Here is an 18,727-nt window from a genome sequence, read left to right on the forward strand (position 1 = left end):
TTCTATAAGCATGGATGACCCAAATGAAGTGAATCACAAACACAGTGAATTAAATACAACTGCTACATCATGATGCACAAATAAAGACTATATAAATATCATCATATGAACAGTTCAGAATAAAACAAGAGCGAACATCTTTAGTACTCACTGACTTATGTCATTACTAGTAATAAGAAGATTTAGTCAAAACATAAAAAATACAAAGAAAAAGTAAAAACACCAATGGGACAGTGCCAATAACTCTGAAAGGATTAAAGGAGTATTTTTAATGAATATCCAAAAACGAGGACTGGGTGAGGAACATCAAGAACAGTGGTAATAGTAACTAACATTTATTGACTGGGCCATCATGTACCAGTCACAATTCCAAGCACATCTTGTGTGTGAAGTTAGGTCATCCTTGTCACCCTCTGAGATAGGTACTATTTTGAACATCATCTCCATTTCATCTGAGATGAATGGAAAGAGTTCAGTCACTTGTCGGGGTCACACAGTGTAAACAGGAGAGCCAGATCTTAACTTGAGGTACCCTGGATTCAGAGCCCACACTCAACACAAGCCTTTGCCTCTAAGCTGAGAGCAGACTTAGAGAAAGCAGGATGCCCAAAGTGTGGCTGTGAAGAGTTAGCCGAGAGTGCCGGCAAAGCACTAGGCAGAGCAAGTCCACTTCTTAAGAAGATGTTCTCACACAACAGATAGCAAGCCAAAAGCAGAGCCACTCAACTGCTCCTCTCCTTCCATCTTCACTCATTCCCCAGTATGAGTGAGTGACACATGAAGAGCAATCATAAAACAACTGGGAAAGAACTGATAAAGTCACCGCATTTGTAAGAGTGGGAAGGAAGCATCAGAGTGGGAGGAAATGTTGGAAAATAACACCGAGTCTCTAAATAATCAATTCTCCAATCTCTACTGAGTAACTAGCCTGAATTTTTCCAAAGCTTATAGATAGGATCATGAAATCCATCCAATTCCTTTAGAAATAAAGGAGTATTGGAAATATTGAAAGGCCAGAGCTCAACAAATATTTGAAAATGTTTAAAAGGGGAGAAAGCTAGACTTCAGAAATTATAGGCATTTATGTTAGAATATAATTCCGGGAATGTTAAAAATATAATACAACATTGTTATAAACAAACCTGTGGGGGTGCTATAGACTACTAAATGTTTCATTTATGAAAATTTTATTCATTCAAAAATATGTGTTAAGTAACAAATACCCCCAAGAAACTTAAATTTTTAGTGGGGGATGGTGGGTATAGGCAATAATTAATTGAATACATGCAGAAGTGTAAAACAGGTTAAATATTACAGTATGCCTCTAATATAAGGCAAGGGATACAATTTGTAGGGAACATCTCTCTAATAAGATGACTTTTGAGAGGAGATCTTTTAGAAAGAGTGGGAAATGGGAAGACATAGAGGAAAAATAATTCAAGGAGTGGAAAGTGCAAGTTCAATGGTTCTGTGGTAGGAGGGTGCTTGGTGAATTCGCAGAACAGGAATGAGGTCCACGTGGCTGGTGTGGAGACAGAGAGGAAGATGGCATCTGAGCAGAACAGAGGCTCTGATTATGTGGGACCTGTAGGCCACTGTAGGAGCTTAGCTTTTTATAGTGTTAAATCAAGCTTAGCCTAAAGCTACCTCATTACATATTTTAAGTTCAGCCTGAAGGTTTCTCTGTACATTGTGAACTATAACCTAAATGGAGTTGTAGACAGACCACAGCCTACTCTTGTGCCAGTCATCAAGTTTTGGCCAATCAATGGTGGCCAACTGTTCAAACTGTGTTCCACTATGGCAAATGCCAAGCTGTAATCAATCCTGCTGTTTCTGTACCTTACTTCCTTTTTCTGTACATCGCTTTCCTTTTTCTGTCCCCAAATCTTCCACCACATGGCTGCATTGGAGTCTCTGAGCCTACTCTGGTTCTGGAGGCTGCCCGATTCATGAATTGTTCTTTGCTCAATTAAACTCTGTTAAACTTAATTTGGATAAGGTTTTTCTTTTAACAATAGTGAGTTCAGAGGCCCTGAAAGGTTTAAATAGGGAAATGACAGGCTCTACATTATATCTTATCAAGATTGCTACTGTTGCTTTGTGAAAAATTGAGTAAGGGAGTTGGGAAGCACAGAGAGCAGATAAAAAGGCTTCTGTAATAGTCCAAGCCAACTATGCCTCCTTTCCTCTCCCTTCATGGCAGAGTGCTAGTCTTGTTTATGTTAATATTCTCCTTATCAAGCAGAGTGCCTGGCATAATAATGATGGTTGCATGAAACCTTTGGCAATAGCAAATAAAACTGCAGTCATTCACTGACACCTTGAAAGGAACCATGAGTTTGTCTATATTGAAAACAAAGTCTGTGATAAGAGTCATTGCTTCACAGGTGAAAGAAGGAATGCAAATGGAAAGAGACTCTATTTCAAACCTGAGATCACCAGAATATCTGCTTTGCCTGCTGCAGGTTTCCTTAAATCCCGTAAGCAAATCCTGTTCTCTTCTCCATCCACACAGGTCCAGATGGGCATGCAAAACCGGATTTGGGAAACTGAAGCTATGTTTTGTTTGCATCCCTGATGCTGTGCTGTGGCCCTCTGGGAAGGCCATTGTACAGGAACATCTGGATTTATTAATCCTGCATCACCCAAAAGATAGAACCATTAGTCTTCCACCCTACGATTAGCTCTTATGTGTATCCAAGAGATGTTCTAGAGAAACAACATACCTCTAAGATTCCTGCCAGAACTTTTATGCTCTCACTTTGGGATAGATCTAGGGAAAGAGCTGGATGCTTTGTGAAGGAAACGGTTCTGGCTTGGAATGTACATTTACCCTTCTGCACTGGGTGGCATCTAGGCCTTTAGATTAGCCAATTAGAGATCATTAGTCAAGTAGAGATTAGCCGGCTAGAGAAGAGACATCATGTTGACTCTAACTTCTACCTCCACTGTGTCCTATGAAGTCAAGAGTACATTTCTGTTCATTTCGGTCCTGGAGTTTGCAGTGGGGTTTCTGACCAATGGCTTCATTTTCTTGGTGAATTTTTGGGACATAGTGAAGAGGCAGCCACTGAACAACTGTGATCGTGTGCTGCTGTGTCTCAGCATCAACCGGCTTTTGCTGCATGGACTGCTGTTTCTGAGTGCCCTCCAGCTTACCCACTTCCAGAAGATGAAAGAACCACTGAACCGCAACTACCAAGCCATCACCATGCTGTGGATGATTGCAAATCAAGCCAACCTCTGGCTTGCCACCTGCCTCAGCCTCCTCTACTGCTCCAAGCTCATCCGTTTCTCTCACACCTTTCTGATCTGCTTGGCAAGATGGGTCTCCAGGAAGATCTCCCAGATGCTCCTGGGTATTATTTTTTGCTCCTGCATCTGCACCATCATCTGTGTTTCAGACTTTTTTAGCAGACTTCACTTCACAGTCACAACTGTGCTATTCGTGAATAACAATACAAGACTCAACTGGCAGATTACAGATCTCAACTTATTTTATTCCTTTCTCTTCTGCTATCTGTGGTCTGTCCCTCCTTTCCTATTGTTTCTGGTTTCTTCTTGGATGCTGACTGTCTCTCTGGGAAGGCACATGAGGACAATGAAGGTCCATACCAGAGACTCTCGTGACCCCAGCCTGGAGGCCCACATTAAAGCCCTCAAATCTCTTGTCTCCTTTTTCTGCTTTTTTGTGCTGTCATTCTGTGCTGCCCTCATCTCAATGCCCCTACTGTTTCTGTGGCGCAACAAAATAGGCATGATGGTTTGTGTTGGGATAATGGCAGCTTGTCCCTCTGGCCATGCAGCCATCCTGATCTCAAGCAATGCCAAGTTGAGAAGAGCTGTGACAACCGTTCTGCTCTGGGCTCAGAGCAGCCTGAAGGTAAGGGCTGACCACAAGGCAGATCCCAGGACACTATGCTGAGAACAGACATGAAATGAGCTCTTCATCCATACGCCTGTAAGTCTTCATGAACATGCCTGATTCCTCAGAAATACAAGTCTGATTCCTCTCTAAGCCTCCCGATTTCTTCTGTAAAACGTAACTGAAAGTCTCTCTAGTTTGTATCAATGAACTCACTTATAAAGGAATAAAATAATTATGCACTATACATGGCCTAGGCAAGAATAATGTTATTGGTGTCTTAGGTTTATTTTGTTAAAATGAACAAAATAGTTAGGTGAGGTATTCAGTGTAAATCCTTTACTGTAGCTTATTATTGGTATGAATCAAACCATGAGAAGTCACCTCTTCTGAAATAATATCTAAATCCCAAGATAATATGTTTGGCCTTTAAAGTGACTGCTAATCCTCTTTCTCAGGACTGATGCTACCATCATATTTGGAAATATTCACTACTACAAGAAGTATATAATCCTCTTCAAACTCCACAATTTCCATGGAAACAAAGACAAACTTGGAAAAATAATTATGTCATAATTTCAGATTCAAGAGGTACCACATAACTTCAGCTACAAGAAGACAGGGGTCATTTTGTCTGAAAATACACTGATTCAGACAATGCACTTTGACCTACTTTATAATGATGGAAGAGAAGCAGATCTGCTCAGTAGGTGACCTGGATGCAAGTAGGTGCCCTTGTGGGCTTTCTGACTATGCCCACCTTGCCTTTGAAGATGATGCTTTGCCTAATACCAAGTATTGATCTCTCTAGTTGGGTACCCTACTAAAATCGCCTAGCTGGAAGATACGTTTGTAGAGAATCAGCCTTCTCTGTCTCTTTGCACAGGAATCCAGACAGGAAGTCTTTCCTCAGATCAGGTACTGAAAGACTCAGGAGAAAACACGATATGCCAGACATTTAAATCTTGATAGGCTTCACAGCTTTAAGACTCGCCACCAAGGCTCTTAGTTCTGTCAGCTGTGAGGCCAGAGAACTGCTTTCTCCTCTCAGGCACTTGGTCTTAATAGATCTAATACTTACCTCAGTTTTCCTCCAAAATTTAGTCATCTCTTCACCTCCAGTGGCTACAAAGTGTGCAGCTTCATTTGGCTTCCTTTCCTTGGTGGACACTGAAGTTGTCTTAGGCTTCCCTCAAAGACATAGGTCCTCGCTCTTGGCTGCACATTGAAATTACCTAAGAGGCTTTTTTAAAAAGCTCAACATCCAGGCCAAATATGGGCAATAAAATCAAGTCTCTCAAGACGAAATGAGGTTTCCTTTTGTTTAATGGTCCTCAGCTGATTTCAGGGTGCAGTCAGTGTTGAGATCCACTGTTCTAGACGCCCTGTTGGTGTAGAGGTGGAGCATCTTTTCATATGCTTATTTGTATGGCTTTATTTTTAACATTACATTTTTGAGGTTCACCCATAATATTATGAGTCACTGCTTGCTTATCTACTCACTATTGCTGAACATTTGCATTGCCTATAGTGTGGGGATACTGTGAATAAAGTTTCTATACATATTCTTGAAGAATCCATTTCTCTGTAGGCATAGTTTCACTTCCCAGGTAAATACCTAGGAGTGGAATTACTGTGTCATAAAGTTTATATTTATTTAACTTTATAAAAACTGTTCAAGAGTTTTCCAAAGTGATTCTAACATGTTATGGTCCCCTCAATAATGTAGGAGAGCTGTTCCACATTCTCATCAATGTTTTGTCAGTCTTTTTAATTTTGCCCATTCTAGTGAGAATGAAATGGTATCTCATTGTGGTTTCCATTTGCATTTGTCTTCTAACTAATGATATGGAGCACAATTTTGTGTGCTTCTTGGCTATTTGTATTTCTTCTATTATAAAGTAACTATTTTTTTGCCCATTTTAAATTGAATTATCTTTTTATTATTGATTTGTAAGAGTTTATTGTTTTGTAGCATTTGGGTATGTGTGATCATATATATATACGTATTCTTATACAACTCCTATATATACACAACTGTTTCATATTCTTTTTATTGATTTGTAATTTGTTTCATGTGTGTATATATACACACATATATACATAAATATATGTATATATGTATGTGAAAATATATATATATAGCATATACACTCTGTATACAAGTCCTTTGTCTGATATATGTATTGTGAATATTTTGACCTAGACTGTGGTTTTTCTTTTTAATAGTATGCTCATAAGCAGAAATTATGACTTTTAATAAAAGCTAGTGTCATTTTTTTTCTACAATGCTTGTGCTTTTTCTCTCTGCTCTAAGGAATATCTGCCTGCCTCTGACATGCAAAAATAGTCTCTATGATTTTTCTCTAGAATATTCATAGTTTTTACTTTTATGTTGGGACTATAATTCATCTCAAATTTTTATGTGTAGTATTAAGTAAGGCTGAACTTAGCGTTTTCATATGTCTATCTAAGTATCCCAATATCATTTATTGAAGACTTTTATTTTCTCATTTAATTGACATGAACTCTTGTCGAAAATCATATGACTATATATGCATGAATCTGTTTCTGGTTTCTATATGGTGTTCCATTGATCTGTTTGTTCAGCCTTTAACCAATACCTCACTTTTTGATTATGGTAGATTGCTGGTAAGTTTTAAAATACTCAAAAATATTCAGTCTGAAAATCTACAAACATACCTCTTTATTTTTTGTCTTCAGTTTATCTCAGCAAAGTTTTTTAATTTTTACTGTAGAGGTCTTTTGATAAAATTATACTTAAGTATTTAATATTTTATAATGTTATTGTATATAGGGTGGTTTAAATTTTTATTTATTTGCTTCCAGCATATAAAAATACAATTAATTTTTGTATGTTAACTGTTATCTTACAAAAAACTATTCTAAATTAATATATTGTTTCTAGTAGCTGTTTGAAGATTCTTTGAAATTTTATACTTAATAATGTTATCAGCAAATAAAGACAATTTTATTTCTTCTTTCTCCATGTGTATGCCCTTTTAAAAAAAAAAAAAAATTTTATTTCACTGGCTAGGATCTCCAGTGTAGTACTGATTAGATTTAATGTGAATATACATTCTGGCCTTGTTCCTGTTTTTAGGAAAAAAATATTCACTATTTCATCATTGGATATAATGTTAACTGTAGGTCATTTGTAGATTCCCTTTATCAGATTTAAAAGGCCCATTTTTATTTCAACTTTGCTAACAATTTTTACCAATAATGAGTATTGAATTTTATTTAAAAATTTTTTGTATTTATTGAGATACAGTTTCTCTCTTCCATTTTGTTAACATGGTTAATTACAGTGACTAATCTTCGAATGTTTAATAAACCTCACATTCCTGGTATAAGCCTCACTTAGTTATAGTGTATTATTCTCTTTATATGTTGCTCTACTTTATTTGTTAATATATTGTTAAGGATCTTGCCATATATATTTATGTGGAATACTAACCTCTATTTTTTTTAATTGCATATCTGTCAAGATTTGGTGACAAGGTTATTCTGGCCTAATGAAACAAGTTAGAAAACATTTCCTCCATCTTTATTTTCTTAAAACTTTGTGTAAGATTAGTATTATTTCTTCTCTAAATATTTGATATGATTCACCAGAGAAACCATTTGGACCTGAAATGTTTAATTCATAAAGGTCTATATTTCTTTAATAATTACAACCTATTTAATAGCTATAGTGCTATTAAGATTTTCTATTTCTTCTTGTGTCTATTTTGGTTTCATTTTTCAAGGAGTTTGTCCATTTTATCTAAGTTTTTAACTTTTTGCCAAAAGTTTTATCAGAATGTCCCTTTATTGACATTTTAATGTCTGTAGTATGTTTCCCTATTCCCTTATTCTCAATTTTGATTACTTTGTTGTCTCTTTTTATTTATTGTTTTAGCTAGTGATTCGTCAACTTGTTGATGTTTACAAGCAATCAACATTTGTTTTTCATTTGATTTTCTCTACTTCTTTTATTTCCTCCTATTTATGTCCTGTTATTTATTATTTTCTTTCTTCTTTCTTTGTTTTAATTTCTCTTCCTGCTTTAGCTTCTTAAAGCAGAGAATTTGATCAACAATGAAAAATTTTTGTTGTTCTAATGTAAACATTTAAGCTTTAAGTTTCCTGCTCAACACATCTTGCCTGCATCATGCAAATTTTGATATGTTGCATTTTCATTTTTAATCAATTTGAACTTTTATCTAATTATACTTTATATTTGTTGTTTCACCAATGTTGTATTCGAATTGCATTGTTTTATTTCCAAGAATTTGGGACTTCACTAGATGTCTTATTGATAGTAATTTCTAATTTAATGCACCAGAACACATATTCTATAATATTTCAATATTTTGAAATTTATTGAGACTTACTTTATGGCTCAGCATATTGTCTTTGTGAATAATTCATGAGTATTTGAAAAAGATATGCTGTTGTTGAATGTAGTGCTCCATAACTATCAATTAGGTCAAGCTGTTTGATACTGTTAGATATTCTACACTTTTCTGACTTTTTGTGTCATTTTAATCTCAAATAATGAGAGATACATTTAAACATCTTTCAACACGATTGTGGATTTGTCTATTTCTCTCTAGTCCTGTCAGTGTTTGCTTTATCCTTTTTGAAGCTCTAATATTAAATTCTTACATGTTTATAATTACTATGCCTATCTGATAAATTTACCCTTTTATAATTTTAGAATTATAAAATAATTTAAAATTACCTTTATTTCTCATAATACTTGCTTTGAAGTCCACCTGGATGGATATTAAAATAATCACTCTAGCTTTCATATGCTTTTAGTTTTCTTGATATGTTAGATCATTCATGCATTGCTATAAATAAATACCTGAGGCTGGATAATTTATAAGAAAAAAGGTTTAATTGGCTCATGGTTCTGCAAGCTATACAGGAAGCACAGAGAGAGCATCTGCTTCTGGTGAGACCTCAGGAAGTTTGCAATCATGAAGGAAGGTGAAGGGGGAACAGGCATCTCCCATGGCAAAAGCAGGAGCAAGACAGAGACTGGAGGGGAGGTGCGCTATACTTTTAAACATCCAGGTCTCATGGGAACTCACTCACTATCTTAAGGAAAGCACAAAGCCATGAGAGATCTGCCCTCACAGTTTAAACACAGTCCAGCAGGCCCCACCTCCAACATTAAGGATTATGTTTCAACATGAGATTTAGAGAGAACAACACCCAAACTAAATCACTTGGTTAATTTTTCTATTCTATTACTTTCAAATATCTCTTTATTTTTCAAATATGTCTGTTAAGAGAAAGCCACTGGACCAATATATTCAAAGTGCTAAAAACAATACTGTCAGTCACCCTATATTCAGTAAACTCTCCTTCAAATGTGAGGGAGAAATTAAGACATTTCAGACAAAGAAAAGCTAATAGAGTTTGTTACCACCATATCTGCTCTGCAAGAAATGCTTCAGGGAGCCCTGCAAGGTGAAACAAAAGAACACTAGATAGTAATTCAAAGCTGTATGAAAAAAAATAAAGACCTTAATAAAGCTACATGGGCAGTGATAAAAGCTAGTGTAAGTTTGTAACAAGATTGTAACTCTGCTTTTTGTTCTCTACATGATTAAAGGGACTAATACACTTTTAAAAATATGAATCTAAAATCTAGTATCATCATAAATTTAGTTTGTAGCTCCACATTTTGTTTTGTACATAATTAAAAGACTAATTTAGGCCAGGAATGGTGACTCAAGAGCCTATAATCCCAGCACTTTGGGAGGCCAAGGCGGGTGGATCACTTGAGGTCAGGAGTTCGAGACCAGCTTGGCCAACACGGTGAAACCCCATCTCTACTAAAAATACCAAAATTAGCCAGGTGTCATGGCTGCGTCTACTCAGGAGGCTGAGGCAGGAGAATTGCTTGAACCTGGGAGGTGGAGGTTGCAGTAAGCCAAGATAACATCATTGAACTCCCGCCTGGGTGACAGAGCAAGACTCCATAAAAATAAAAAAAAAAGACTAATTTATGTAGAGAATTATTAGCTTAGAAAAGGAGAGAGGAAGGGATGGAGCAGGGTGGCTGAATAAAAGCCTATACTCTTCCTTATCTCTTGGCAACAGCCACGTGGCATGGAGATCTGTGTACCTGAAGGAGGGCACAGCAAGTGTGAGGCTTTGCATTGAACTCAGTGCTGCCCTGTCACAGCAGAAAGCAGAACCAGGTGAAAGTCAGCTGATGTCTGTCCATGGAGGAAGCATTTGAATTGGCCCTAGCCAGAAGGGAATTGCCTATCCCAGATGCCAGAACTTAAGTTCTGGCCAGCCTTGCCACTGCAAGATGGAGTGCTCTGGGGCTCTAGTGAACCTGAGAGGCAGATTGGACCAGAAGGACTGCAATTCCCAGGCAAAGTCTAGTGCTAGGCTAGCCTCAGAGCCAGTGGACTTGGGAGACATGTGACCTACATCAGAGTGGCTAAGAGAGTGTTTGTGCCACCCTGCCAACACACCCCAGAAATGGCCGCCCAATGTGGAGAAATCCATTCCCTTGGGAGAGGGAGAGTGCAGAAATTGAGGGACCTTACATTGAACTCAGTGCTGCTCTGTCAAAGCGGAGACCTGGCAGGATGCATCACCTACTGACTAGAGACCCTGGTCCGTGAATTCCCAATGGTGACATCCAGGTACTATACTGCAGTTTGGGCTCTGAGACACGTTGGCTTCAGGTGTGATCCAGCACATCTACAGCTGTGGTGGTTATGGTGAAAGACTCCTTCTGTTTTGAGAAAAGCAAAAGGAAAAGTAAATGGGACTTTGTCTTACACCTTATGTCCCAATTTAGCCACAGTAGGTTAGACCATTAAGCAGGACCTTGGGATCCCTGAATCCAGGACTAGGCACTTGATCAGTATTTCTGAGCCTGTCCTGGGCCAAAGGGAAATCCACTGCCCTAAAGAATGAGTTCTAGGTCTGGCAGCATTCATCCCAAGCTAACTGATGAAGAACTCTTGATCTTTAAGTGAACATCAGCAGAATCCTGGCAGAACTCCCCATAGAACCGTGGTGGTGGTGACCACAGAGAGTGGTTCCTCTGCCTGTGGCAATGGCAGAGAAGAATGGGAAGAACTTTGTCTTGTGGGTTGAGTGCCAAGTTGGCTGCAGAATGGGACACTAGGTAAATTTCTAAGGTGTTTTACTTCAATCCCTGGCTCCCAGATATCATCTGTGGACCCAGCCAGGGCCTGGGGTAACTTGCGACTCTGAAGGGGGCAACACCAGCCTCTAGGGGGTATTTGGACCTGAGAAGATTCTGTATCACGTCCTTGAGCCCACTGCTGGGCCTGCTCCCACACCGCAGAGTGTACTTTCACTTTCATTAAGTGTTTGCTTTTGTTACTTCATTCAAAAAAAAAGTGGAGAGCAAAGGACTTGCATGGACATTTCTCCAAAGAAGATATACAAATGGCCAATAAACACATGAAAAGATGTTCGACATCATTAATCACTGGGAAAATGCAAATCAAAATTATAATGATTAAACCCCTCAGCAAATTCAGCATAGAAGGGACATACCTTAAGGTAATAAAAGCCATCTATGACAAACTCACAGCCAACATCATACTAAATGGGGAAACATTGAAAGGAATTTCCCTGAGAACTGGAACAAGACAAGGAAGCCCACTTTCACCACTTCTATTCAACATGGTACTGGAAGTTCTAGCCAGGGAAATCAGCAAAGAGAAAGAAATAAGGGGCATCCAGATTGGCAAAGAGGAAGTCAAACTGTCACTGCTGATGATATGACCATATATCTAGAAAACCCTAAAGACTCATCTTAAAAGCTCCTAGAACTGGCAAATGAATTCAGAAAAGTTTCAGGATACAAAATTAACGTACGTAAATCAGTAGCTCTGCTATATACCAACAGTGACCAAGCTGAGAATCAAATCATGAACTCAACCCTTTCACAATAGCTGCAAAAAAAAAAATTAGAAATATACCTAACCAACAACATGAAAACTACAAAACAACAAGGAAAACTACAAAACACTGCTGAAATAAATCATAGATGACACAAACCAATGGAAACACATCCCATGCTCATGGATGGGTAGAATCAATATTGTGAAAATATCATACTGCCAGCGCAATCTACAGATTCAATGCAATTCCCATCAAAATGACACCACCATTCTTCACAGAATTAGAAAAAAACAATAGACCTCTCATAGCCAAAGCAAGACTAAGCAAAAAGAATAAATCTGGAGGCATCACATTACCCAACTTCATGATATTAGTATGAAAAATGGTACTGCTATAAAAAAAACAGCATGGTACTGGTATAAAAATAGGCACATAGGTCAATGGAACAGAATAGAAGAAATAAAGCCAAATACTTACAGCTAAGTGATCTTTAACAAGGTGAACAAAAACATGAAGTGTGGAAATGATACCCTATTCAACAAATGGCACTAGGATAATTGGCAAACCACATGTAGGAGAATAAAACTGGATTCTCATCTCTCATCTTATACAAAAATCAACTCAAGATGGATTAAAGGCTTAAGTCTAAGACCTGAAACCATAAAGACTCTAGAAGATAATAATAACACAGGAAAAAAATCCTTCTAGATATTGGCTTAAGCAAAGACTTACCATATGGTGGAAAACAGTATGATAGTTCCCCAAAGAGTTAAAAATAAAATTACTATATAACCCAGTTATTCCACTTCTGTGTACATACCCAAAAGAATTAAAAGCAGAATCTCAAAAAGATTATTTGTACACCCGTGTTTATAGTAGCATTATCAACAATCACTAAAATGTGGAAGCAACCAAAGTGTCAATAAACAATGAATGGATAAGAAAAATGTGGTCTTATTTATACAATGGAATAGAATTCAGTCTTAAAAAGAAGAGTCTGCATTCTGCTAAAACATGGTTGAACCTTAAGAACATTATGCTGGCTGGGCACAGTAACTTGAGCCTGTAATCCCAACACTTTGGGAGGCAGAGGTGGGTGGATCACAAGGTCAAGAGATCGAGACCATCCTGGCCAACATGATGAAACCCTGTCTCTACTAAAACTACAAAAAAAAAAAATAGCTGGCTGTGGTGGCGTGCACCTATACTCCCAGCTACCTGGGAGGCTGAGGCAGGAGAATTGCTTGAACCTGGGAGGCAGAGGTTGCAGTGAGCCAAGGTTGCCACTGCACTCCAGACTGGTTCCTGGTGACAGAACGAGACTCTGTCTCAAAAAAAAAAAAAAAGGAAAATTATGCTAAGTGTAACCAGCCAGTCACAAAAAGAGATATTATATGATTCCACTTAAATGAGATACCAAAGTAATTAAAATCATGGAGGCAGAAAGTAGAATGGTGGCTGCAAGGGGCCTGAGCAAGGGGAAATTAGGAGTTATTGTCTGATAGGTATAGAGTTTTGATTTTATAAGATGAAAAGAATTATAGAGTTGCATGGTGGTGATGGCTGCATATTATGAATGTATTTAATACCATGCTATGAATGTACTTAATAACTTTTTTAAGTTGTACACTTAAAAAAGGTTAAGTTGGATCTGGAAGATGGTGCTATAGGAGCAACTCAGGATTGCAGCTCCCAGTGAAAGCGCAGAGGGTGAGTGGATGCCACATTTCCAGACAGATCTTTATTGCCCACAGACCAGGAGATTCCCAGGTGTAGGAGCCCCACAGGCTGCCAGCGCAACTGTTTCGACTAGCGTGGCCGTTTCGGCCAGTGTGGCAGCACAGTGGCACTCCATACAAAATACACTGGTCTGGTTGCCCTGTTAAACTGGCAATTTGAGATTTGGGAAGGCAGATTAGCACATCCATCTGATTAAATGGGACTTAAATAGTAAGCCAGGCCAGGAGATTCCCAGGAGGCAACGTTGTTTCAGCTGGCTCAGTGGGTTGCTGCACGGGAAATCACACAGATCCTGGTGCCCTTTCAGCAGGCGACTGAAATACCTGGGAGAGAGTCAACCGTTCAACTTAAATAAAAAGGCTCTGAGGCAGGGAGCCAGGTGATCAGGCTCGGCGGGTCCCACCCCCACAAAAACAAACAAAACAGCAATTGGAAACACTCAGGGTTAAGAGTTTCACGGCAAGTACAGCTGAACCCAGGACAGTGCAGGTCAGTGGAGGAGGGGCATCCACCATTACCGAGGCACTCCACCCCTACAGAGGTACTCTGCCATTGCTGATGCAGCTGCCGTTACGGAGGCAACCCGCCATATCAGAGAGAGTCCGCCATTACAGAGGCGGGCTACCATCGCCACGGCAGTTCTAACCACACCCATATAAACAGGACTACAGGGAATTACACACGGCAGCAGGACGGAGCCCATGGCAGCAGGTCGGAGCCCAGAACAGCTCAGCATAGCCTTGGCAGGCAGGCAGTGGCTATACTGCCTCCTTGCTGGGCAGGACAGTGCAAGGGATACTCATAAATAAAGCCCTAACTCCCCAGGACAGAGCACCTGAGAAAGAAAAGGGGCTTTATAAGTTCTGCTGCAGCAGACTTAAACGTACCTGACTAGAAGCCTTGAATGAACAACAGAGCTCACAGCTCAGCACGTGAGCTCCTATAAAGTACAGACCACCTTTTCAAGCAGCTCCCTGACCCCCGTATATCCAAAGAGTCACCTCACAAAGGACTGATCAGACTGACATTTGGCGGGCATCATTCTGGAACAAATATAGCAGAAGAAAAAACTGGTAGCAACCCTCACTGTTCCACAGCTGCTACAGGTATTCCCCAGGCAAGCAGGGCCTGGAGTGGACCTCAGTAGTCCTACAGCACAGGGGCTAGACTGTTAGAGGGAAAACTAAGAAACAGAAATACTTCATCATCAACAATCTGGACATCCACTCAGAGACCCAATCAGAAAGTCAGCAACTACTCAGATGACAGGTGGATAAATCCACAAAGATGGGAAGAAACCAGCGCAAAAAGGAGGAAAACATCCAAAACTGGAACACCTCACCTCCTACAAGTGATCACAATCCCTCACCAGCAAGGAAACAAAGCTGGATGGAGAATGAGTGTGATGAAATGACAGAATCAGAATTCAGAAGGTGGGTAATGAGAAACTTCCGTGAGCTAAAAGAACACGTTCTAACTCAATGCAAAGAAACTAAGAACCTTGAAAAAAGATTTGAGGAAATGATAACAAGAATGACAATTTAGAGAGAAATATGAGTGAATTGATGGAGCTGAAAAACACAAGAACTTCCCAAAGCTTGCACAAGTCTCAACAGCCAAATTGACCAAGCAGAAGAAAGGATATCAGAGGTTGAAGATCAACTCAATGAAATAAAATGAGAAACCAAGACTAGAGAAAAAAGCACAAAAAGGAATGAACAAAGTCTCCAAGAAATGTGGGACTACGTGTAGAGACCTAATCTACGTTTAATAGGTGTACCTGAATGTGACAAAGAGAATGAATCCAAGCTGGAAAATACTCTTCAGGATATTATCCAGGAAATTTTCCCCAATCTAGGAAGGCAGGCCAATATTCAAGTCCAGGAAATACAGAGAACACCACAAAGATAGTCCGCAAGAAGAGCAACCCCAAGGCACATAATCATCAGATGCACCAGGGTTGTAATGAAGGAGAAAATGCTAAGGGCAGCCAGAGAAAAAGGTTGGGTCACCCACAAAGGGAAGCCCATCAGACTCACAGCAGATCTCTCAGCAGAAACCCTACAAGCCAGAAGAGAGTGAGGGGCAATATTCAACATCCTTAAAGAAAAGAACTTTCAACCCAGAATTTTATATCCAGCCAAACTGAGCTTCAGAAGTGAAGGAAAAATCAAATCCTTTGCAAACAAGCAAGTACTTAGAGATTTTGTCACCACCAGGCCAGCTTTACAAGCGCTCCTGAAAGAGGGACTGCACATACAAAGGAACAACCAGTACCAGCCATTCCAAAAACATACCAAATGCTAAATAGCATCAACAAAATGAAGAATCTGCATCAACTAATAAGCAAAACAGGCAGCTAGCATCAAAATGGCAGTATCAAATACACACATAACAATATTAACCAAAATGTAAATGGGCTAAATGCACCAATCAAAAGACACAGACTGGCAAATTGGATAAAAAGCCAAAACCCATTGGTGTGCTGTATCCAGGAAACCCATCCCACATGCAAGGATATACAAAGGCTCAAAATAAAGGGATGGAGGAAGATTTACCAAGCAAATGGAGAGCAAAAAAAAGCAGGAGTTGCAATTCTCGTCTCTGATAAAATACACTTTAAAGCAACAAAGATCAAAAGAGACAAAGAAGGACATTACATAATGGTAACAGGATCAATATAACAAGAAGAGCTAACGATCCTAAATATATACGGATCCAATACAGGAGCACGCAGATACATAAGGCAAGTTCTTAATGACTTACAAAGAGACTTAGACTCCCACACAATAATAGTGGGAGACTTTAACACTCCACTGTCAATATTAGACACATCAACCAGACAGAAAATTAACAAGGATATCGAGGACTTGAACTCAGACCTGGAACAAGCAAACCTCAGAGATACTTACAGAACTTTCCACCCCAAATCCACAGAATATACATTCTTCTCAGCACCAGATCACACCTACTCTAAAATTGAAAATATAATTGGAAGTAAATCGCTCCTCAGCAAATGCAAAACAACTGAAATCATAACAGTCTGTCGGACCATAGTGCAATCAAATTAGAACTCAGAATTCAGAAACTAACTCAGAAACGCACAGCTTCATGGAAACTGAACAACTGGCTCTTGAATGTTGACTGGATAAACAATGAAATGAAGGAAGAAATAAAGAAGTTCTTTGAAACCAATGAGAATGAAGACACAACATACCAGAATCTCTGGGACACATTTAAAGCAGTCTCTAGAGGAAAATATATAGCAATAATATTATTCCCACATGAGAAGAGTGGAGAGATCCAAAATTGACACCCCATCATCAAAATTGAAAGAGCTAGAGGAGCAAGATCAAAAAAACTGAAAACCTAGCAGAAGACAAGAAATAACTAAGAGCAGAGCAGAACTGAAGGAGATTGAGACACGAAAAACCCTTCAAAAAATCAGTAAATCCAAGAGCTGTTTTTTTGAAAAGATCAACAAAATAGGCAGACCACTAGCCAGATTGATAAAAAAGAAAAGAGAGAATAACCAAATAGATGCAATAAAAAATGATAAAGGGGAAATCACCACAGATTCCACAGAAATTCAAACCATCATCAGAGAATATTACAAACAACTCTATGCACATAAACTAGTAAACCTGGAAGAAATGGATAAATTCCTGGACACTTGTGTCCTCCCAAGCCTAAACCAGGAGGAAGCCAAAACTATGAATAGACGAATAACAAGGTCTGAAGTCGAGGCAGCAATTAAGAGTCTACCACACAAAAAAAGCCCAGGTCCAGATGGGTTCACAGCCAAATTCTACCAGACACACAAAGAGGAGCTGGTACCATTCCTTCTAAAACTATTCCAAATAATCCAAAAAGAGGGAATCCTTCCCAAATCATTTTATGAGACCAACATCATCCTGATACCAAAACCTGGCAGAGACTCAACAAGAAAAGAAAACTTCAGGCCAATATCCATGATGAACATAGATGCAAAAATCTTCAATAAAATATTGGCAATCCGATTGCAACAGCACATCAAAAAGCTTATCCACCATGATCAAGTAGGATTCATCCCGGGGATGCAAGGCTGGTTCAACATATGCAAGTCTATAAACGTAATTCACCACATAAACAGAACCAAAAACAAAAACTACATGATTATCTCAATTGACACAGAGAAGGCCTTTGACAAAATTCAACAGCCGTTTATGCTAAAAACCCTCAATAAACTCAGTATTGATGGAATGTATCTCAAAATAATAAAAGCCATTTATGACAAACCAACAGCCAATATCATACTGAATGGGCAAAAACTGGAAGCATTCCCTTTGAAATCTGGCACTAGACAAGGATGCCCTCTCTCACCACTCCTATTCAATATAGTATTGGAAGTTCTAGCCAGAGCAATCAGGCAAGAAAAAGAAATAAACGGTATTCAAATAGGAAAGGAGGAAGTGAAATGGTCTCTATTTGCAGACAATATGATTGTATATCTAGAAGACCCCATCGTCTCACCCAAAAATCTCCGGAAACTGGTAAGCAACTTCAGCAAAGTCTCAGGATACAAAATCAATGTGCAAAAATCACAAGCATTCCTATACACCAATAACAGACTTAAAGAGAGCCAAATCAAGAACGAACTGCCATTCACAATTGCTACAAAGAGAATAATAAAATACCTAGGAATACAACTTACAAGGAATGTAAAGGACCTCTTCAAGGAGAACTACAAACCACTGCTCAACGAAATAAGAGAGGACACAAACAGATGGAGAAACATTCCATGTTCATGGTTAGGAAGAATCAATATCATGAAAATGGCCATACTGCCCAAAGTAATTTACAGATGCAACACTATCCCCATCAAGCTACCAATGACCTTCTTCACAGAACTGAAAAAAAACACCTTAAATTTCACATGGAATCAAAAGAGAGCCCACATAGCCAAGTCAGTTATAAGGAAAAAGAACACAGCAGGAAGCATCATACTACCGTACTTCAAACTATACTACAAGGCTACAGTAATCAAAATAGCATGGTATTGCTACCAAAACAGAGATATAGACTAATGGAACAGAACAGAGGCATTGGAGGCAACACAACATATCTACTACCATACAATCTTTGATAAACCTGACAAAAACAAGGAATGGGAAAGGATTCCTTGTTTAATAAATGGTGTTGGGAAAACTGGCTAGC

General features: G+C 38.9%; 1 protein-coding gene across 1 annotated transcript; it reads left to right on the forward strand.

The window, feature by feature from the left end:
- Positions 1-2,835: 2,835 nt before the first annotated feature.
- Positions 2,836-3,985, forward strand: TAS2R38 (taste 2 receptor member 38). The gene has a single exon (XM_002751918.5). The coding sequence runs from the start codon at positions 2,927-2,929 to the stop codon at positions 3,926-3,928; it is 1,002 nt and encodes a 333-aa protein (XP_002751964.1). The 5' UTR covers positions 2,836-2,926; the 3' UTR covers positions 3,929-3,985.
- Positions 3,986-18,727: the final 14,742 nt, after the last annotated feature.

The sequence above is a fragment of the Callithrix jacchus genome, chromosome 11 (genome assembly GCF_049354715.1).
Source record: "Callithrix jacchus isolate 240 chromosome 11, calJac240_pri, whole genome shotgun sequence".
NCBI lineage: Eukaryota > Metazoa > Chordata > Mammalia > Primates > Cebidae > Callithrix > Callithrix jacchus.

Coding starts and splice junctions, on each gene's coding strand:
- TAS2R38 (XM_002751918.5), top strand. CDS start 2,927: ATGTTGACTCTAACTTCTACCTCCACTGTGTCCTATGAAGTCAAGAGT.